Source organism: Phoxinus phoxinus, assembly GCF_949152265.1.
Source record: "Phoxinus phoxinus genome assembly, chromosome: 14".
Lineage (NCBI taxonomy): Eukaryota > Metazoa > Chordata > Actinopteri > Cypriniformes > Leuciscidae > Phoxinus > Phoxinus phoxinus.
In genome coordinates, this window is record NC_136889.1 from 27,034,076 (window position 1) to 27,057,476 (window position 23,401).

Here is a 23,401-nt window from a genome sequence, read left to right on the forward strand (position 1 = left end):
TTGTGAAATAGTCATTTTCATTTATTTTACAGCGCATTTATTTTACAATATATGGCTATTACTGTCATAGGAATAAAAATATATAAAATTATAATTATTGTATTGTATTCTAATTATTTTTCTTAAAACACCAGTGTGAATGTAATGTAGACTGAGACACTATACATCACAACTAAAAAGAGGGTTGAGTCCCCTTCAGGTACAAGTCAATGCATTTTTTCTTCAAATCTGAACATGAGTCGGAGCCAGGGCCGGCCCGAGGCATAAGCGAACTAAGCGGCTGCTTGGGGCCCCCTGGCCACCAGGGGGCCCCCGATCGAGTTTTTTTTTTTTTTTTTTTTTACACAAACAATCGAGTTTTTTTTTTTTTTACACATATTAAATAACTTAAACAAGTGACATAAATGAATGAATGACTCATGACAAGCGAATTCTGATTTTATGATCAATATACCTGCCTACAACTGCTGCTGTGTCTGCCAGCGTTTGAGTCAAGCGCATAATCTAGACACCTCGCGTGCATAGACAATTCGTGGGTGGGGAGACTTCTGTGATGAAAATAGACTTCAACTTTATTAATATGGTTTTAATAATCTTAATAATGTAACCGAGCGTACAGGGTTCACCTAACAATATAACAGAAATAAGAAAATAATAAACGATAGCAGTTTGAACTCTTCTCCACTTCATATTATATTCCAAACCCCCGCGACACTCCAGTACCAAGTGTGCATCTACGGCAAGCCCCGAGGGGAAAAATACATTGCATGCACACATATAACTAGCGCCAGTACACCATTATTATTGTAACAGACTTTGTTGGATTCTGTCATGATGCATGTACAATCCAACAAAGTCTGTTACAACAATAATCTATAAAAAAAAAAGATTTTGAGGACAGTTACACCGTCAATAATTGTCATCGTTGTTGCTGTTATTATGTTTCTGATTTCTTGTCATTATTTTAGCAAATAATTGACAGAATTAGTAAAAAAGTAAAGTAAAAGTTAAAAGTTTTAAAAACAAAAGTGAAAAATGTATGCACTTTCATTATTTAAGTATCTATTTTTTGTAACATTCTATTTTTGATTATATCCATGTTTGCCTATTTTGGTTTAATTTTGTAGTTGAAGATTGCACATTTATTGCACATTTGCAAATAATTTATTTATGTTTTGTGACAGTTTGTTTTCAGAAGTTTCAAAGAGTTAGTAAAAGAGTAAAGTAAAAGTTAAAACTTTTTTATTTAAGTAGCCTATCTATTTTTTATTACGTATTTATTTTGTATTAACACATAACCTCACTGTGTTAATTTATAATGTAGCATTATAGCGTGACATTTGTGTCAATAATCGTCAAGCACAGGTGACTCCGCGTGGTGGGAGGGGCCCCCAAATCAAATTCTGCTTAGGGCCCCCAAAAGGCTCGGGCCGGCACTGGTCGGAGCTCTCATTTTTGAAATCTCAGAGTGTACACTATATAATGGTAGTATTCTCAAAATAAAAATCTAATATCTTATCAAAATACCTAAAGTATATGCTTGTAAAAAGTGTTTTCTTCAGCCAGTTGAAGATGTGGTGCACATGATCACATCCACCTCATTTTGAGCCAGGAAAAAACCCTGATATTCCACAATCCTGTCCGTTCTATCCCATGAAAGCTGAGCTAAAAAAATTAATTTGCGGGTAGTGGTCTGTTTTTGTGTAAATACTTTCCCCATTCTGATGTAATTTAAAAAAAATAATATAGTAGTAATTAAATATTCAATATCCCACCTGGATTCACCCACCTACATTTCCTGTCAATACTGAGACTTGAACCCACACAACCTTCAGATTACAAGTCCAACTCTCTAACCATTTTACTTTCCTGTAGAGTTTAGCTCCAACCTTGATCAAATCAAACTCACTTACTGTATCTATATATTATAGTAATCCTGAAGACATTTATTAGATTGCTCAAGTTGTGTTTGATTAGAGTTGGAGCAAAACTCTGCTGGAAAGTGGACCTCGAGGGTCTTCTATATAGAGTGCATTACACACTCATAGAAGAAGAGGTTCTTCTTCTATGAGTGTGTAATGCACTCTACTGAATATAAGCTTTGATGGTCATCATAAAGCAATGTTCTCTTGGAAGTGTAATGGAAGTGACGACAAGGACATAATATCCAAGCAGAGGAGACACCCAAGGGGTTAAAAGACAAAACATCCTCTGAGCGGAATTATTTCCTCCCACAACACCTGCCTTCCCCTTCCTTCACGTCAGCTTTTCAGGCCAATATACCGTGATTATCTGAAATCAGGAAGTGCTTTTATGGACTTGCCTAATAATATTTTATTTTTTATAGGTCAAATAACTAATGTAGGCTGTTTGTAATTTTGAAAACCTTTTTTTTTTACCAGTATCTGGTGGCCTTTAAAAGCATCTTTGAATATCTATCATAATTTTTTTTTTAACACCAGAGCCTTACAAAAACTGATTTTAACAGATTTCAGAAGAATTTCCCCACCAAAAAAGCCATACACATATTGCTGTTGGTAATGTTGAATAAATAAAAATGCCAGAGTAAAAAAAAAAAAAAAGCTTTAACACTGATGTACTAACAAACATTATTTCAAGAGACACAGCTGAAACCATGAGCAATCGAACAGACAGCAAAAACACAATCAACTACTTCTCCCTTCCAAAGAAAAGGAAATGCACGACCATATTAGACAATATGAAAATTAAGATTATTTTTAGCAACTGCAACAATGACAATCAGGAATCATTTTAAAATTCCATGATAAGAGCTTTTACAAATGTCATCTTAGTGAAAGCCAAATACTTTTATCTTCAAAAGCTTTTCATCTTTCGGCATACTACCAACATATCAATTTGAGTAACAAGTTAACCTGAAAACCTGACAACAATATCAGAATTTCTTAATTTTTTGAAGACACTTTTTTAAAAACCTAAAAATGTGCTTCCAGTTTTCAATGACAAGATTCTCAGACTTTTGGATCACACTGTATTCAAGATTTAGGACAGGAAGTGATGGTCTGAGTGACAACTGAAAGACCCTCTCTTTATCTCTCTTCAAACATTCAAGGGGACCAGTGCTTTGAAGAGGAGAATGTGGAAGGACAAAAGCAAAGCAAAAAACACATCTGGACATGTGGTCGTCTGGTGTGACTTGGACACTGCTGAAGCTGCATTACTTGAATTATACAGCTGCATCCTGAGTAAAGTTTTTTTTCTACAGCAGCCTCTAAGAAAAACACAAATACAACCATTCTCGTCCATACAACCCCATCCTCTCCTGCCGACCAGAACCATTGTCTTGGCTTTTGTTGGAGCAGCAGATACAGGCAAGAGGGAGAGCTTAAGAGCTTCAGGGTCTTACTGGAATGCTCTTTATCCTCCTCTTTCCAAGCAGTGCTCCTCAAGTAGAGGCCATGGGTCATGGGAGGAGTCTCAGTCCTTCACAGAAGACTTGGGCAATAAAACAGCCTGTTAGACTGATGAGGGATGAGTCCAATCAGCCTGTGAGCGAGTGACACTCTACAACTGCTTCTGTGAAACTGTCTCCTCCTACTCTTGATGGCATATAAATGAGTGTGAGCACAGTCCTGGAAAAGGAGAATCAACTGGATGTAGAGACTTAAGAGTCTTCATTCTTCAAACATCCATCCTCTAATAAGACCGGAACTAAGATATTTACTTAAACAGGTAGAAGTAATATTAAATATTTTCAGAACAAATATGCTGAACACCGGCACACTATTTCTAATTTATTGCCTTAGTATCGGGGAAGTATTTATGACCAATTCAGATGCAACAGGAAAGAAGTCATACCAGATTCAGAACGGGCCATGCACCTACACTTTTCTGCTGCCAGAACCGCAGAACTGTGGAGGTCCTTCAAGTACCTTCACCAACCAAGTGCAGCGAGATGACCTGGTTGACTACGACAGCTCAGTCCAAAGACTAGAACAACTAGAGACCACCATGGAGAACAACACACAATGGCTGCAAAAGGTACCAAGTTCCTCTTGTACATGGACAGTAGAAAACACAAGTACATGAATAGATGTGGTTTTTAAAGGTAATTTGCTTATATTTTAGGACACTTTTGTGGTTTCATTTCAGAGTTAGGTTTGTTTTGGTTATGTGAAAGTAGTTTTCTAAACTTAAGTGTGAATTGCACCTGAATCCATTTACAAATGGGAGTATGGTTTGCAGTTAAACTTGTGGAAGAATATAATGTCAAGACAGCCCTCTGGGGGAGGGGAAAAGGTGTTAGAATCAAACTCAAGCCAAGCAAACTCAAACCAAGACTTAAGCCAGAGAGCTGTATGACTTCAGTGTGCTTTCCTCACAATGAAACAATGTAATCAGTTAAATCAAGCAGCTAAAAGTCAGGAAACAACAATGAATGCTTAGTTTAAGGGAATGATTGTTTATTCCTTTCAATGCCATCAGTGAGGCAAGGAAGTGTTGCCAACTGAGTTCAGTTGGTAACACTTTTTTAACACATTAATTAACTACTTTAGTTAACATGAACTAACAATGAACAATACTTTTACATAATTTTGTCAATGGTAATTTCAACATTTAGTACTACATTTTTAAAAATCCAAAGTTGTGTTTGGTAACATTAGTTACCACAGTGCACTGTGAACTAACATGAACAAACAATGAACACTTATATTTTTACTAACTAACATCAATAAATGCTTTAAAACGTATTGCTTATTATTAGTTCATGTTAGCTAATGCATTAACTAATATTAACTAATGTGACCTTATTGTATTCAGTTTGTATCAGGATAATGTATGAACATTGCAACCATGTTTGCATCTGCATCAAAATAATCAGTCCAAAATTGCAAGAACAAGGTGCTCTCGGACAGATTGAAAACATTCTCTGCAGTGGCAATCTGACCCAAGAACCTCTTCTCATTGTTTTTTTATATCATTGACTCATATTAATGAAATATTTTGTTTTATTGCTAACGATAATTTGACAATATTTTCCTTAATGTGCAACTAATCAAACAATATCAGTATCAATTTATCATCTAATTTTGCACTGCAAAAGCTGCATCTAAAGCAGTATTTAAATGTATTTACACTGCAATTATAAATGCATAAATTATGCAAATGAAATATGAAATTATGAAATATTAAATGAAACTAAAATGGCCAGTAGATGGCGGCAAGTCACTGTCTTAATGAGTCAATGATTTATTCATTCATCAACTGTACAAATGGTTGATTCACTACAATTTGTTTTTCTTCATCTTAGCATTTTAGAAATGTTTGCAGTGAGGATGAAACTTGTCACTCATCATTCCCATCCTGTTTGTTTGAGTCTTGGCTTATTTCAGGAACTCAATACAGGAAAGAGAACATACACGGATATGAACTCAACATTGTGGAGATTGAGATTGACAACAATTGTCTTATTTTTTAATAAAACTGAAAAGAGCCCATTGTGATGATGTGGTAAAATGCTAATTAAATGTTTTATTTAATATTAAACAGTGCTAAAATATAATTGGCAGTACACAAATGGGTGTGGTGAAACTACACACTAACGAAATATTAGAAGGACTGCATAAGGCACAAAGTTCTGCATCAAAACTATATAAAGTGGGGAGAACAATTTTCCCACTTACAAAGCATGTAGAAGTCTGTAATTTTGATCATAGGTTCTCTTCAACTGTGAGTGGCGGAATCTAAAACAAAAATCCAGAAAATCACATTTGACTGGCTAGGCCACTCCAGGACCTTGAGATGCTTCTTATGGAGCCACTCCTTAGTTGCCCTGGCTGTGTGTTTTGGGTCGTTGTCATGCTGGAAGACCCAAACACGACCCATCTTCAATGCTCTTACTGAGGGAAGGAGGTTGTAGGCCAAGATCTCACGATACATGGCCCCATCCATCCTCCCTTCAATACGGTGCAGTCGTCCTGTCCCCTTTGCAGAAAAGCATCCCCAAAGAATGACGTTTCCACCTCCATGCTTCACGGTTGGGATGGTGTTCTTGGGGTTGTACTCATCCATCTTCCTCCAAACATAACGAGTGGAGTTTAGACCAAAAAGTTATATTTTTGTCTAATCAGACCACATGACCTTCTCCCATTCCTCCTCTGGATAATCCAGATGGTCATTGGCAACCTTCAGACGGGCCTGGACATGCGCTGGCTTGAGCAGGGGGACCTTGCATATGCTGCAGGATTTTAATCCATGACGGCGTAGTGAGTTATTAATGGTTTACTTTGAGACTGTGGTCCCAGCTCTCTTCAGGTCATTGACCAGGTCCTGCCATGTAGTTCTGGGCTGATCCCTCACCTTCCTCATGATCACTGATGCCCCACGAGGATCTTGCATGGTGCCCCAGACCGAGGGAGATTAACCGTCATCTTGAACTTCTTCCATTTTCTAATAATTGCACTAACCGTTGTTGCCTTCTCACCAAGCTGCTTGCCTATTGTCCTGTAGCCCATCCCAGCCTTGTGCAGGTCTACCATTTTATCCCTGATGTCCTTACACCGCTCTCTGGTCTTGGCCATTGTGGAGAGGTTGGAGTCTGTTTGATTGAGTGTGTGGACAGGTGTCTTTTATACAGGTAACAAGTTCAAACAGGTGCAGTTAATACAGTTAATGAGTGGAGAACAGGAGGGCTTCTTAAAGAAAAACTAACAGGTCTGTGAGAGCCGGAATTCTAACTGGTGGTAGGTGATCAAATACTTATGTCATGCATTAAAATGCAAATTAATTATTTAAAAATCATACAATGTGATTTTCTGGATTTTTTTTTAGATAATTTGAAAGCAAAACTAAAATGTGCACGTCCGCACGGGCATTCATAGTGGTGCGGAGCAGAAAGAGCATTTTCAATTAATTCGTACCACAGGAATGGACTGAAAACACTCGCTTTGTTCTGCTCGCTCCACACCTGTGGACACGCACCATATGAATGCCTGTGCGGCTGTGCACATTTTAGTTACCGGGGGCAGATTGCTTGAATGGTGATTTCAGCCTATTATTCTTAATGTAAAACACAACAACAAAACAGTACAATGAGAAATTTGCTTAAATAGGCGCTTTTACATTTCACTTTGACACCAAATATCCCGCCATCATCTTGTCAGTTAGCTCTTTACTCTTGTGATAAATTAAATCTGACTCCTGTTGCTGATCTGTGCTGCGACTCGTTCGGCTCACGATTTATTACGCAGTTTTTATTTGTAGTGTCTGTTCTCTAACTCAAGGGTTCCCAACCTTTTTTGTGCCAGGGACCAGCATATTCATACAAATTTTTCCACAGACCAGTTGTCCATTTTAATACCTCAATTTTAAGATGCATCGTTTTGAAACATAGCACTGTGTAAAGCAGTAACATACTAACATTTATCTGCATGTAATGAACTAGGTGGCAACTAAGGCTAATTGTATGAATATAGCAATCTTTTTAAACTTCACAAAATGTTTCCCTTTTCTGCCACACAATTAGGCCTATTTCAAAAGCAACTCCCACAGCACTCACTCACTAACACAGTGTCCTAACCAGACGAGATGCGATAAGATCCAGCAACAAATAATTTGTCTGTCCACACTAGACGCGACTGGGAGATGCGTACAAATCAATCAAAACCCAGAGCCAATCAGAACAGTGTGTGGGCGGGCTCTCGAGGCGAGTGCACAGCACCAGAGAGTAATCTTGACGGCAATCGCAAGAAAATGTATAAGTAGCTAAATTAACAAATTCACAAATATTACACCAAACAGTATTCAAATACATAGGCTACTGAGTTACTAAAACCATCTTTGTCAAATAACTTGTTTCTTCACAGTTTGAACGTTCTTGTTTCCATTTGTTTAATTTCAAGATCTGAGGTAAATTATCCATTGTTGCTTTTACAGATACAAATGATATTCAAAGTCACATTACATGCTTTTAAAATTAAATAAAGCACATAAACAGTGCCTGAGATTATCATTCCCACACTTTGTGTTTGTTCCAGCGCGACAACGCAGAAAAATAGAAACAGTTTCTAAAATAGAAGCGTCGCGTGTCGCCGGCACGGGTGGTTAGGACCAAAACTCTGATTAACATGGAAAAGCCGCATTTTATCGCGTGTTGCGTCGCGTGTAGTAAGGGCACGGTGTAAGGTGGTAATAACGGCAAATTATATGAAAATACCAGCCCATTTCCCTGTCAAATCTCTCCAGAACCATAAGACAATCACTTCAACAGCAACTCAGTGTTTTCACTCGCCGACAGAAGACAACAAAGGCTAATTGTATGAAAATAAGAGCCCGTAAGAGTAATAAGAGTTCTGTTCTATTCAAATTTTAAATAATTCTTTCTGATTTCACCCACAGCTGGAGAACTACATCCAGGAGAACCTCAAACAAGACATGGCCCAAATGCAGAATAACGCGGTGCAAAACCACACAGTGACCATGATCAAGATCGGGACCAGCCTCCTGAGTCAAACAGCAGAGCAAACACGGAAAATCACTACGGTTGAAGCACAGGTAAGGGTTTATACTTCTTATGTAATTCAGCAGGCTAGGTTTAGTGGGTTCAGTTTCAAAACCTAACAGGCTCAACGCTAAGGTTTTTTTTCTACTGGCCCCGTTTGACCATTAGTTTAAATTTTTACTTGCCACGCCATTTTTTTTTACTGGCTCTATTTTGGCTGTATTTGACCCATGTAACTAATACAATAAAAAAGGTTGTTGCAACACCAAACATTTAAATACTAGCGAAATTTCTAATACTTGATGACTAAGCTTAAAAACGAATAAATTGATGGTAAGTCAAGCTTCAGCTAAATGGGAAAACAACACACAGACAGGCTTAAGATGTTGATCCCAGGTTTTGTTGTAGACAATTAAAAAATCTAAATAAAAAGCGTAAGCATGTGAGTCAAGACATGGTTCATCAATCTTTGAAGTTAAAGTGTGCATTTCTTAATCAAATCTTAAACTAGCCTGCATTACCTCTCTAGCTGCCAAAAGAAGGAAATCAGCGGTATTTCCGCCTGTCCCGCACTCAGTTTGATAACCTGTTGTCCCGCAACGGAGCGAGGATCACCCTCGCCCACCTAATCTATATTTTATTTTTGTTTGGATGATAAATGGAGCCAGTTCATATTTTTGCAAACCATACATAATTACAAGGAAAAATATTATCACAGGAGGGAAAACATTGTTATGTCCATGAAGATAAATCTAGCTTACACATTTAACCACATTATTCAGGCTAATTGTAGTAATGACGGGTCAAACCTGTTTGACCAATAGTGGCAAGACACAGCTGAGCATTAAACACTAACATGTCTAAAACACATAAAAAAAAACAAGTAATCCCTGAATTTACTCTTAATTTAGACCCTTGCAAAGAATGCTAGGAACTAAAGATCCACTTCCCAGTAAGTTGTTACCAAAATGATTCATGTAGTTCCAACAAATATATTAAGTAGACTTCAGTTTTAAATATATTTGATGGATTGAACAATGAAATTAAGTTGCGACGAAATGTTCAAAAATTATGTTATTTTTAGCTCATTTTAATTAATTAAATTGAACAAGAGGCAAACAAATTTTGGAGTATACATTTAAGTTACTCAGTGATCATTTCTCGCAGGTCCTCCAATATGCACACATTAGAGTAGAGCACCAACTGTCAAAAAGAATAGTTAATTCACAAACAATATGAATCTCTGTCTCATACTTTTTCCAAGTGTGAAAGTGCAATTGATACGGCTTTGGGACTAATTAAAAAACGTAAGAACTGCAGCTTTTACCCTCTTACAATCTCTGTGATCTCCCACTGAAGCTTCTTGAACCCTACCAACTAACATCAAGTCCTAACCAGCCACGACAATCATATTTTAGAAACAATTTCTATTTTTGCAACGTCATGGTTGGAACAACAAACAGTATGACAATGATAATCTCAGTGCTTTATTGTGAAATTAATTTATTCAAGTTTGAATATAATGTTGCGTGACCTTTAGTCATTCTGAAAGCGACAATGGATAATTCACTTCAGATCTTGAAAATAAATGAACTGAACTCAATGTGAACAAACAAGTGCATTTTATGACAATTGTTTCGTCACTCAGTATGTATTTTGGTAACACTTTACAATAAGGTTCATTAGTTAACTACCTTAGTTAAGAACTAAGGTACTAGGGTATGTAACAAATGTATTGCTCATAGTTAGTTCATGTTAGTAAATACATTAACTAATGAACCTTATAGTAAAGTGTAACCTGTATTTTTAATAAATGTTAAAATAGAGTAAAATGTATTAATTTGATAAATGTACGCATCAATTTCTTTGCGAGTGCAGTGTGCTTATAGAGAGAGGTCCTGTAAAGAGCTCTTCTGACGGTCTGTGATTTTTAAAGCTACACTGTGATTTTTACCCCCATCTAGCGGTGAAAAGGTATATGACCATCCAGGGAATATTAGTTTATGTTCCTCTCAATTCCGATTTCGTTTTAACTCCTACGGTGGCCAATGTAGTCCAAGATTAACATGGCTTCCAGTTCGACCTCGTCCATGAGTATTCCTTCAAGTGATGAGGTTACTTTAGAAAACTATTATAATTTGCAGTAATTTAATTTGTCAGTTAACATATAGGTTATGACATCTATGTAAAATGAATAATAGTTTTATGTTTTCGTTATTGTTTTACCATTTCATTGCTAACATCAGCTATCAGTCCCAGACGAATGCAAGCTAATCTTAGTAAAGTAACTTTTATCAGTGCTATCGTTATTCTGTATATTGTACGACATCACTAGCGTAAGGCAACGTTTACATTGTAGGCTATATAATTTTCTCCGTGAGCAGAGATCAGTTGATGTGACGGAGGTGCGAGGGAGAGGTAGAGGTAGAAGGAAAGGAAAAAATAAAAACAGGGCCGGTGCCAGTGAATTGCGGAGACGTGAAAGGCGAAGCTTGAATTAACGGGTATGTCCCTCTATGGCTAATGTACTTTCAAGATGGAGGGGCAACATGGCGACCGACATTCGAACCCCTCACCCGTATGTATTTTCAATGGCATATTATACACTCACGAGAATACTTTATTACTTGAACGAAGTAAATATACATTAATGAGCACATATATTTTTGAAAGAACTAAGTGTTTTTAGCTAAGAATAAACTAAAAAAGTTACACAGTGTAGCTTTAAAATGATTTTGTTGCTAATTGTAACTGATAATTCTGATTATTTTGATGATCTTCCTCTAATCGTTGTTCATGTTTTAGTTTTTCTTGAACCACTAAATTATTAAGAAGATGGTTTTATAGTTAGAATTCAACGTACATGTTAAAGCCAAGATATTTGTAGGGGTGCTTTAAGAATACTTCATTTAATTAAACATGGAAGACCACAACAGCTGAAAAAACTAGAAAACACCTTCAGTGGAGGAAATTTGATTCACTGACAAAGTAAATATGGAAATACTTATTGTTTCCAACAGAAAGCAAACCATGTCTATTTTCATCTTTAGGTAATTAACCAAACAACTCGACTTGAGCGTCAGCTTCTTGAGAACTCCATTTCAACAAGCAAACTGGAAAATGAAATTCTGCAACAGATAAATGAAATCCAAAAGCTGAATGAAAAGAACAGGTAATAATATTAATATAATCTGAATAGAGAAAACACACTTTGTCTCTCCAAATTATGGAGGAAGGTCTATTCAAGTCACAATTTTTTTTAAATAGAAACTTAAATTCACATTGCTACTGACTCCTTTCATAGAGTTGAAGTCTTGAGGAAAACAATGTTTTTCAAAGCTTGTTCTCTTGGTTCCTCTTAGTTTTCTGGAGAAACGAGTGGAGGACATGGAAGGCAAAAGAAATACAGAGCTAGAAAACTTGGAAGCGGAGAAGGAACAGCTCAAGAAGTTGGTGGAGAAGCAGACTAGCATCATAAAAGAGATGGAGCAACAACTTCTCCGCACCTCCTCCGATAACTCCGCCATGAAGCAGCAGCAGCAGGAGCTGACAAATACAGTCAACAACCTAATTCACACCATCTCTGTGGGTAAGCAAGGTGGGGTTTGCATCACACATGGGACCTGGGCAAAATAAACTCCAAAAACAATATTGTGCTAGACAGTTCACCTATATTATTCACCTATAATATTATGCAGCAGTTCAAATGTTTGTGGAAAAAGCAGACCACTAGTTAGATAGAGACGCAGAGAAAGATAATCATCAGAGTACAATAAACACAATATACTTTGTCACGGTTCAACAGTTTCAGTTAAATGATTTTCTCAAAACTTCTTATATTAATTGACAGTAACTTTGTAAAATGAATACAAAACTTTATCAGTAAGGATGGGCAGTGTGACCAAAATCCCAAAATGGTACAAACAACTTCATAACATGGGATTAAGAAATATTACAACAATACAACTTTTCCCCAACTTAAAACGGTTTACAAATTATAAAACTATGTAGTAATGGCAATTTTTGGCACACTGTAAAACTGAAGAGTGAAATTAACTCATCAAGACGAATGAGTTCGTCTCGCTCAAATGTACTGAAAGTTCACTGTACTGAACAGAAAAAAAATTATGTGAACAATAACTGATTGAGCTTTACTTAAACTGAATGAGTTGCAGCAGATGTCTAGTTCCCAGCATGCTTTGCATTAGACTGTATAAAAGGAGAATAAATAATGAAACTAAATGTTTTTACACAAGAATAATAGAGGTAGAGATGTGTTAGTGTTTACTATTTTGTTAAGTTGTAGTTTTACAGAAGTCACCATTGCGGTCAAGAGTAGAGCCTGTGGTTAGGTTGAGAATTGGCTATAAAACCGTAAGACTTTATATGCTGCATGTTGATTAGCTGTGTACATGCAATAGTACAACCATGGTAGTGCAACCAAAAGTATTGGCAGTGACAAATTTTGTGTTTTGTAATGTTTGGATCCAAAATTTCCATGTATTGATCAGCCACTTCATTATCACTCTTTCCTTGTGACATATAGTGCTCATCACGCTGGAAAATGCACAGATCATCGCCAAATCTCTCCTAGATCATTGGGAGTAGTTGCTCTTACATTATTCATGGCAGTGATTTGAGAGACCCCCCTCCCTTGCATAAAAAGCAACCCCACACATGGATGCTCTCAGAATAATTCACTGTTGGCACGACACAGGACTCATGGTAGCTTCTTGTGCGGTCCAATCCTTGTACTTCATTCAGAATTTCAGTCAGTTTTTTATGTGGTTTTTTTGGAGAGAAGAGGCTACTTTTTACTTCTCCAGGCTGTTGTCCTAAAGTCTTCACCTTACTGTGCGCAGATGCACTCACACCCTCCTGCTGCCAAGATTGAGCAAGCACTGCACTGGTGACATGATTCCGTAGCTGACTCCTCAGTAGCAAACTTTGTGAAGCACAAAATTTATGTCACGGTCAATACTTGTGGCCACAGCTGTATAGTTATAGTTCTTTGCTAGTTACATTAGCATATGCTATTGCGTGCTATTGCTAAGGTAGTTAGCAGTTAATCATAAAATATTTTAGTTAATATGATATTGCTGCAATCAAATTATAGTCAATAATTCATTATAATTGCTAAAATCAAATTAGTCAATAATTCATTACAATTGAAAAACATCTAAATTGAAAGTTCTATTAACTTAATCTTTGAGTTTGTTAACTTAAAATTTTATGAAACCGATTTTTTTTTTTTTTTTTTAGTTCTGGCAATTTAGAACTTTCTAGAAATTTAGTTTTTCCATCTTTTCAACCCTGCTTTTAAATCACTTATGAACAATTCACATTTCAAAGTCAACATGCACTTTACAGCAAAATGTAGCAGTTCTTGTTTGTTCTAATAGCTTTTTCTATTTGCCTCAGGGCTACATTGCTTTATTACAAAATACTGCCAGTCAAGTCTTTAATGATTGTATTCAGCTTAACTGTTTTAGAATATTGAGTTGACTAACCTGGGAAGAAAACAAATATCAAAGTTTAAATTTGATTCAGTGTGATTTTTTATCTTCATGACATTGAACTGTCTGCCTCAGTTAAATAGGAAAAGTAACAAAACTACAAATCAAATAGATTTTCAATTGAATCGTGACCCCAAGAATCAATTTAAATCAAATCGAGAGGTTCCAAACTATTCCCAATCCTATTACAGCGCATACTGTCCACTTTGGTTTAACAAAACATTTATTTTATCAGGTAGCAATCCTGCAATGATGCAGGACGATCCAGATCAGTACAATGACTGTGCTGCAGTCTTCAAGTCAGGGAACAAGGAAAGCGGGGTCTACTCATTGACCATACCTGATACAAAACAGCAGTTCAAGGTAACGTCTATCAACTTAATTCAAGTCAAAGTAGTAAAATACCAGCAAAATACTTAAATATATAACAGTGTATCAAAGTAATACTAGCAAACATTAGAATAATTCATATTAAAATAAATGAAGCCTTTAAACATTACCGATGCCAAAAGCCATTGTTTCTCTATCACATCTCTGATCGCAACAAAGCTTTGAAAACACAAATACAAAAGTGAATATCCATGATCTTTTTTTCAACACTGAACTGACTTCAGCTGAACAACAGCAACATGCATAATGTTCCTGTTAACACTGTTAACCCCCTGGGGTCGGCAAACGCGCGGGCGCGTTTTGCTCGTTTTTTTTTACATAGCAGCAAAATAGACCTAAAATACTCAGTCAGTTTTGGTCATACAGCCTTAAGAAATATGAGAAAATAAGCTGTTAAATGTCTACTTTTTTATGTGTCCACTTACAATCGAAATAAAACATTGTGCTTTTGTAAAATAAAGAAAGTAAACAGGGAGTGCTTTATGCCTCTCCGTCTCCGTGAACTTTTTTTCTGAAGCACGTTTCTAAATTTAAACAAATCTCAGCGAATACTATTCACTCAGACATGAGCTATATATCTCTATAATCATTTAAGTGTGTAGTTTTAAATTATCTAATTCAAAACTAAAACAAATATTCTCTGTTTATGTAATCTATATAAAAAGAGCGAGAGATCAGCTGTGCTCATTATCTTTCTGGCACCTCATTACTCCGCTAATGTGACACGCCCATCGAGAGCGCGCGCTATTCAAACGCAGATCTGAAGCAACAACACATGCAAACCAGTCAACGCCCACAACAGCTGGACAACACACTCGCTGTGAGGAATAATAATATCGTGATAATCCTGGACATTTTACCTCAAACGTGCTGGAGTAGCCGAACAACGGGTCCAGCTGCAGATCATCAGTAAGTGCTTTGTTCTAATCGCGATATGAAATGGTGTCTGTAAACCGCAAAAGACTGTTTAAATTTGAATCGCGTTTCTGTGTTTGAATGAATGAACGGCGCATGCTGTTGTTTACTACAGCTCGCGGAGTTTCGCTTTTAGCAAACTATCTATATTGCCTACTGAGATGAGTAAAAATCGACTGAATACGTTGAAATAAAATGTATTTGTATAAGCAACATATTAAACTGCAAATTAACATTTATTCCCTAATATATATTATAAAAGACCATATGTTACAGACGAAATATGAAAGACAAAATTTCGTTTTGGATAGATTATTTATAAAGCTTTTACTGCCACATCAAAACCTAATTTACAAGGTGCAAACAAAATCTTAAAAGGTCAATATAAGCCTTCTCTATAAATTATTTTTGTGTTTTATTAGTGACAAATTTGGGGAGAGGATAGCCTACATAATCCAAAACTTTCTGAAAATACGAATGAGAATTAACTGCACAATTACTAGAAATGTTTACCTTGGATATTATACAATTTGCAAGCATACAGTTTGTGGAAAAATACACTTTTTTCAAGATGTTTCCAACTCTGAACCAATTCTGTAGTAATATATATATATATATGTATATATATACCGGTATATATATGTATGTATGTATATATGTATGTATATATGTGTGTGTGTTGTCTTTGCATTTTTTCTTGTAGCCACAGTGACACCTAAGGCTCATTAGTATGCACTGCAGCATTAGCAGGTCTTTGTGTCCTCAGGTGTGAATGAGGACATTATTCATGACCTTCTTGGATCATTCACGCCCACCTGCATATTGCCTTTCCAAACAAAAAGTGTCTTACAAAATTTAAATCAATCTATTGTTTAATGTGAACGATTAGCCCGGATGATTTTCAGATCATTTTGAAGTAAATACTCTAGCCGACAAGATCCATTAGTCAACAGTATTGTGGGAATATGTGAAGTTGGTCGTTTGTGGTCTTATATCAGAAAATTTAAGTTTGAGTTTTTTGAATAACCACGCATAAATAATATTCTCTCAAAAATGCAAACATGTACATATATGTTGCTCACATATTATGATAGCCATGTTCGTGCTAAATAGAGTGTAATTACACCTTTGCCATTAATATGTTTATAAGCAACTGAAAAAAATACAAATATCAGGGCATTTCAAAACATCTCAAGGACCCCAAAAACACCTTAGACTCCAGAGGGTTAAGCTGTTTTGAAACAATCTGTATTGTATAAAGCACTATTAAAATAAAGGTGACTTGACTTTAACACTTAGCTATCATCTAAAGTAAGGAGACCTAAATACAATCAAATACTTCAATGGAGCAGTTTTCAAGCTTGAAAGTAAAAAAAACAAAAAACTTCTCTTGTATGAAATAGAAAAGTAAAACCGTTGGTGTTTTAAGAATATAATTAAAATATGTGGTTTGAGACGGAAGGGTGACTAAATGAGTTAATTATTCTTTTAAAGGGGTCATCTTTACATGAACACCATACTTGAATCATACCAACTTGTGGAAAATGGGCATCTAATGGCCCCTTTAAGAGCAACCCTTTTTGCTTGAGTTCTAAACACACTTCCCTACTGAAAGCCATTTTCTAAGAAAACTTTCTTTAGAAGTAATGAAAGACTGCCAATTTAAAATTATTTTTAGACTTTCTCAGCATTCTGAGAAAGTTGCATGCCAAAAAGGTTATTTGTTTGTTATATCCTGGAAAAAGGCATGACATGAGATTCAAGTTTATACAGAACGGACATTAATTATGATGAAATTTAGCCAGTAATTTACGATTTTTGTTTCCAGGCCTACTGCGACATGGAAATAGATGGAGGTGGATGGACAGTAATACAGAAGCGCTTCAATGGCCTTGTTGATTTTCATCAAACATGGAAAAATTACACAATGGTAAGGATTTAATTGCGCTTACATCTTTCTTTGTACACTTCTGACTATTTTACACTGTTATGAAACATGGATTTTCTGTATTTCCAATTCAGGGGTTTGGAGACATCTCAGGTGAACACTGGTTGGGGAATGAAATCATCTCCATGTTGACACAAGAAAAACAACATGTCCTCAGGATAGATCTGACAGACTGGGAGGGGAACACAGCCTTTTCAAAATATGAACAGTTCTCACTTGATGGAGAGAAGCAGAATTACAGGTGAAGAACTACCCCGTGCCTTCATATACCTCAGAGTTTTGTGACTCCTTGGGTGTTTTTTATAGTATATGCTGTGTGTTGGTAGAATTTTGCTATATCCAAGCATGTGATTAGCTAAAGACAAAAAAGAAGGAAAATCGATGAATTTTGAAAGATGGTTAGTGCACACTTCTGATGCAAAATGAGTGGGTAAATTCATTTGATTGTAGATTAAAGGGATAGTTTAGATTACTATAAAAGAGTTTGCATACTCACTTTTCTTGAACATTTTTAGCTATTAGATCTATTTAAATGCTTCACTGATATATTATATCACTTCAAATACTTTTTCTCATAAAGTTTCTTTCAAAGTTTCACAAACTTTTCAAATAAAGTTTGAAACCCCCTGCTAAAGAAAATATTGGAAATTCATAAGCAATAAACAACCATTTAATGCTGCCTGTAGCCAATAATTGACTGTAAAAAAACACTTCATGGTTACCAACCCATCTCAGTGTAACAGGTTATTTTTTGTTTTCATACTATATTATTTTAAAAGAATTTAACTGTCCTGCAGAAGATGTTGTAAATTATTTTTTATAGAATTTCTTGGTAAAAAACTGGTACAGTAAGGAGCACTGTACAACAAAATAATTCTCAGGTAACCTAAAATGTGCTTCATTTAGTGAATTCTTAATTATAAGTTACATCAAGGTTCAAGGTTCAAGTAAAATAGAAATGGCACATTCAAGTTAAAAAGTTACAACTGCATGTTGAAACCATTGTGTACAGGTCAGATATAAAGAATGTTTTTGCTTAGGTGGCGAAAAATATCCACCCAAAAGAGAAAAGTATTGCTCAGCAAGAAAAATTATTTGAGGGAACATTGGATCGCACTGAGCCATATCACATTCTCACAACCATGCATTGTCAAAATTCATAAAAAGTTACTAAGCAACTGGCGGATAACAGTTTCAATGTAGATTTTCTCGCAATTGGTTATTTGAACTCTGGCCCGCAGATGGCACAGCGAGCTTGTGCAGTGCTGTCAGGAGCAATCTGTGCACTAAATAAATCTATTAGAAAATATAACATTTGGCAGTTTATTTAGTATTTGTTTAAAGCAATTCCACGATTTCAATCATCATACAGTAACCAGTAAAAACTTCTTTTTTTTCTCGGACTTATGCAATTCACGTCGTCATATACTATTCAGGTCGGAAAATACAGACAGCTGTATAAATATGAGAAAATCACATCCCTGTATATTGTTTATACAGTGAATTATCTGCATCAGTACGCAGGACTGCTTTATGCTGTGTGAGAGCAACAAAGAAACATGGAGGAAGAACTTGGTACTAAGAGTTGTAGTTAAGCACATCGTGAAGCAGAGTTTAGTTCTTCACCAACATCAAAACTAAACACATTAATATTCATAATCACAGAATTGATATGCTTTCACATGTGTGTGTATATCAGCTATTTTGGAATATTTCCATTTAATTAATCTTCTTGGTTTGTGAATATTAAGTCTTACATCCGTATGCTCTCATGTTTGAAGTACAACACCAGGAAGCTACGAGTTAGCTGTTGATTTGGTACACACCCATGTTAACACTGCTGTTCATTCTGCTATAAAAACTCTGGAGGGCTGGCAGAATATTGTCACAACTCCAAAGAAAATATTTTGAAATCTGGAAATATGCATGGTCTATGTAATGTGAAAACATGACAACACAGTTCCCTGAACAACTTTTGAGACAACATAAGAGACATTTCAAAAAAAAATTTTTTTAATGTTTCCAAAATTTTGACAGGTACTGTATTTCCACAGATAATCCACAGGCTAGGTTGTTACACAATGTGGAGGCAATGTGTAATGCACAGCTAGCCGTGAATTATCCTGCTTATACCATGTTTACATGCCAGCAATGAGAAGTTTAATTCAAATACAGATATAAAATAGTGATTTAGTAGAGAAGTTATTTTATTAATAAAAGTTGCGGGGCAACACTGACAAGTTTACGTGCTGCTGAATGTGTCCGTGTATGCACAGCGCACACATGGTACATTCATACAATAACATGGTACAATAACATGGAGTTATTTATGTTGAAAGGAATGGCTTCTGTTCTCTGCTTTTCAACAAATCACTTGCCCTTGTTGCTTGCAACATTGAAAGCTCTGGTCCCTATATATATATATATAGATATATAGTGAAATCTAACAAATGATTAGTCAGTGGCTAATGAAAGACATTATTTAGTTGCCTAACACAAAACTTTAGTTGCATATGCAAGTGATTTACTTGCAATGTAGAGGGTTAAGTACCTGTGTTAACATTTTTCATCTCTGGCATGTCTATGATGTCTTTAAATGAGAAAACCTGTATTTTGATACAGCAGAACTGAATTATTTGACAAAGTACGTAAACGTATCACACGTTTCGATGTACCCCAACTACAGGGAAAATGAAAGTACTCGCAAATAAGGAGAATGGTAGAATAAAATTGTGAACAGAATCTACACATTTTAGCAGTTGTATTTTTTGTCCATCTCTTATTGATAACAGAATTTAATTACCAGACTAACTCGCATGTATAATATATTGTTTATATTTCTGATTTTCCAATTCTATAGGATACACCTCAACAGCTACAGTGGAACAGCGGGTAAAACCAGTAGCATGGGACAGCCCGGAAGTGATTTCAGCACAAAAGATGTAGACAATGACAAATGTATTTGCAAATGCTCACAAATGCTCTCAGGAGGTAAGAGCAATTTACTTTCAAATAAATCCATTAGAATAAAACAATTATGATGCATAAAATAAAATTAAAATAAATACAAATAAATCAAATGAGATTGGCAAATAAAAAAACAATATTTACAAATGTGTTGTCACAAACAACTGCCTGGCATTCATTTGTGAATCGTTTCTTGTGCATTAGTTGATCCCCAAACGCATTTGTGGATTTTGAACCATTTCTAGCGTTAAGTCATGCAGACAAATCCACAAATAAGTGGACTCCACCCAGTGAACTTGAGTAAAGTATAAATAAAAAAAGTAAAATTAAAGTATTTTACACTCCTTACCCCAAAAATCTATATAAAAGGTGCTGGGCCATGGCTTACTAACAAAATTAGCCAGGAGTTATTCATTGATCCGCTCATTTGGGAACTTAGCCCTGATGAACATTGACATCAATGGTCTGGGATCTGGGGTCTCATTTATAAAGCGTGCGTACGCACAAAACGGGGCTGGAAACGTACGTACGCCAGTTCCCACGCAAAGGTTGTGATCTATAAAAAACGAACTTGACGGGAGAATGTGCGCACCTTTAAGCAAACTTTGAGCGCTGCGTACGCAGATTCTGGAGACAAAGGAAATTGGCGACACTGATGGTGAGCTGGAGTTAAATGTCTTTTTGGTCATTTTTAGACAGAAAATCGAAATAAAATTATACATATACAGAAATATAATTCAAATATAATTTCACTCACCAAGCCTATCACTTGAAGCAAATATCCACACCTTAAATGTCCGCGCCAGTGAGCGCGTCGGGCCGTTTACGCATATCTAACGGCAGATGAAGTAAAACTGTAAATCTTCATTATGAGTCCTAATCATAAATAGGCTGCAGTGCATATTCACAATAACAGTTTAAATAAAATAATGATTTAAACTATGTTTTACTTCTGATTACTAAACTATGTCATATTACATTTAGATTAAATATGACATTCTCATTAATGGAGTTAAATACTTAAACTAGCTACATGAAATTTACTGAAAAGTTAAAATAGCCTATATATATAAATAGCCTATAAATATTTGTCGTGGATGCAATGCTTTTGAACACTTTTCCTTTGGCATGCTGTGTTTTAATGTTTTAACTACAGAGATAATTGCTGCCTATATGATAATAGCAGATTGTGCAAATATAATGCACAACAAGGTCGATCTGTTTCCATTAAAAATATAAATCAATTAAAAATACTATTTGGTCAGTGGAAAAGATTGAGAAAAACTTTCTCTGAAATGTATTTTACACTATTTGATTTATTTATTCAAAAACAAGGCAAGGATAGGCTACTAAATGATTTTTATTAATGTAATGTGACGGCACATCCGTATTTCATATTTTCCTAATGTCTTGTTCCGGTAAACATGTTATCACGTGGATGAATAATCATATGCAAATGATATGCAGATGAGGATATGCATAGTAAAACTAGCCGTTGTAAGCTCCATTTATGGTTATTTCGGGGAGGAGACGCATGTGCGCACAATCTTCCACTGACTGGGATTTATAAAGTGAATCCTGCGCAGTTTTTGGCGTACGCACGGTTTTATAAGTCTGAATATTTTTTTGCGTACGCCATTTTGGGCTTTCGGGCGCACGTACACTTTTAGTATGGATCCTACGCACAGTTTTATAAATGAGACCCCTGAAGACTTCCCCTTAATCATTCTTATTAGCTAGCAAAAAAAAGAACAACAACTAATACTAATAATAGAGGAAATAGTATTGATGCATTCAAATACAAAATTGTTCATTTGGAATACCAAATATTTGGGAGCCTGGTGTATGTTAACAACCCAACATTTTGTGTTGTCACAATATACTTCTGTTTTTATATCCTAAAGTATATATTTTTGTTGTATAATTTAGGTTGGTGGTTTGATGCCTGTGGACCATCCAATCTCAATGGTGTATACTACCAGCAGGGACAGAACACTAATCGTTTCAATGGCATCAAATGGTACTACTGGAAAGGTTCAGCATATTCACTAAAGGCCACGACTATGATGATAAGACCGTCAAACTTCTAAGCTTCTAGTCCTAAGGCACAATAGCCGCTTTTCCACTGTCGGGCCAGTGCGAGCCAGGGCAACGGACTGTGCTGTGATAATAGCCTCGGACCTGTAGCACAGAGCCCAAAACCACAGTCAGAAACTCTGCATAGTTTCAGCACATTTAGAAAGAATGATAATTTCAAAAAAATTTCCACCAAAAAAACAACAACCTGAGGAGCACTCTCTCCAGTGACAGTCCCAATAGAGTTTTTTTTCAGTCAGAGAAGGAGAAGCCCCGACGAGGCCCGATCATGCCCCAGAAGTGACAGTGGAAACGCGACTGGCGCTAGCATGCAATAGCACGCCTGCTTTTGGCCCGACAGTGGAAACAAGGCTAATGACTACTGATGTCACTGCTTTCCTATCCTACAGAGAAACATTTCTTGGAGAGGTGTGACCTTCATGCACTTCTGATACAGGACTGCTATTTAAAAGATAAAGCACTTGAAAAAATAAAATAAAAAATTGTTACAGTGTCAAATTGAAAATTCATTGAACATGAAATCCTGACATACAACATATTGATGGAACTTCGTCAAGGGACAAGTTTTGTTCAAATGGATGTATTAATATGTATTGTTAATTGAAGAACAGCTGTAAAGGGGATATACACCTGTAAACTGCTTCACAGGATTTTCTTAATTATTCATGTAGATAAGTGCAATCAGAACTACTACTTTCCAACTGCTTATTTTATTTGTAAATACCAAATTATTTACAAAAATTATATTATTGATAAATTGTCAAATGTAACCATGGTACAAGAGTGAGTTAAATGCATAAAGCTGGGGAGGTTCTTTAAACATGTTGTACAAATTGTAACTCTATAAAACTGTTGTTTACACATGGTTTAGTGCTTTGAACCTTCTTGTAGATATCTTAACTGTGGACATTTGTTGACAGTTGACCAAACTCCACAGCATTTCTTAAAATGCAAAATTCACTTTTACATGGTTTTTTGAACATTTTTTTTTTGTCCACAATGTGGACAACCAACCTATAATGGTAAAAATCCACCCACTCCTTTTGTATTCCCTAAAAATAAAATAAAAAATGGTCTCAAAATGATTTG

The 23,401-nt window shown here is 35.9% G+C and overlaps 2 protein-coding genes across 4 annotated transcripts in view; one reads left to right on the top strand and one right to left on the bottom strand.

Moving 5' to 3' along the window:
* Positions 1 to 23,401, bottom strand: part of mcph1 (microcephalin 1) — an 87,699-nt gene that overhangs the window by 10,006 nt on the left and 54,292 nt on the right. The window contains exon 14 of one of the 2 annotated variants that reach the window (XR_013800289.1): positions 19,247 to 19,659. The exons of the other annotated variant lie outside the window; for it this stretch is intronic. The gene's annotated coding sequence lies outside the window, so the exon portion shown is untranslated. Of the gene's footprint in view, positions 1 to 19,246; positions 19,660 to 23,401 lie in introns of those variants that run through there. 2 annotated transcript variants of the gene reach the window in all.
* On the top strand, positions 3,635 to 23,390 carry angpt2a (angiopoietin 2a). 2 transcript variants are annotated; one of them, XM_079635928.1, is made up of 9 exons: positions 3,635 to 4,020; positions 8,377 to 8,532; positions 11,530 to 11,651; positions 11,842 to 12,068; positions 14,231 to 14,358; positions 17,129 to 17,230; positions 17,323 to 17,489; positions 20,109 to 20,239; positions 22,145 to 23,390. In XM_079635928.1, the coding sequence occupies exons 1-9, from the start codon at positions 3,745 to 3,747 to the stop codon at positions 22,303 to 22,305; spliced, it is 1,470 nt and encodes a 489-aa protein (XP_079492054.1). In that variant the 5' UTR covers positions 3,635 to 3,744; the 3' UTR covers positions 22,306 to 23,390. The 2 variants fall into 2 exon arrangements, with proteins under 2 accessions (XP_079492054.1, XP_079492053.1); XM_079635927.1 differs by having other exon boundaries at positions 11,842 to 12,077; positions 22,145 to 23,384.

Excerpts from the sequence above, each read along its gene's own strand:
- angpt2a (XM_079635927.1), top strand. The coding sequence starts at position 3,745 with ATGCTGAACACCGGCACACTATTTCTAATTTATTGCCTTAGTATCGGG. Across the intron at positions 11,652-11,841 it reads AAGCTGAATGAAAAGAACAG|TTTTCTGGAGAAACGAGTGG; the intron begins GTAATAATATTA and ends GGTTCCTCTTAG. Across the intron at positions 12,078-14,230 it reads CATCTCTGTGGGTAAGCAAG|GTAGCAATCCTGCAATGATG; the intron begins GTGGGGTTTGCA and ends TTATTTTATCAG.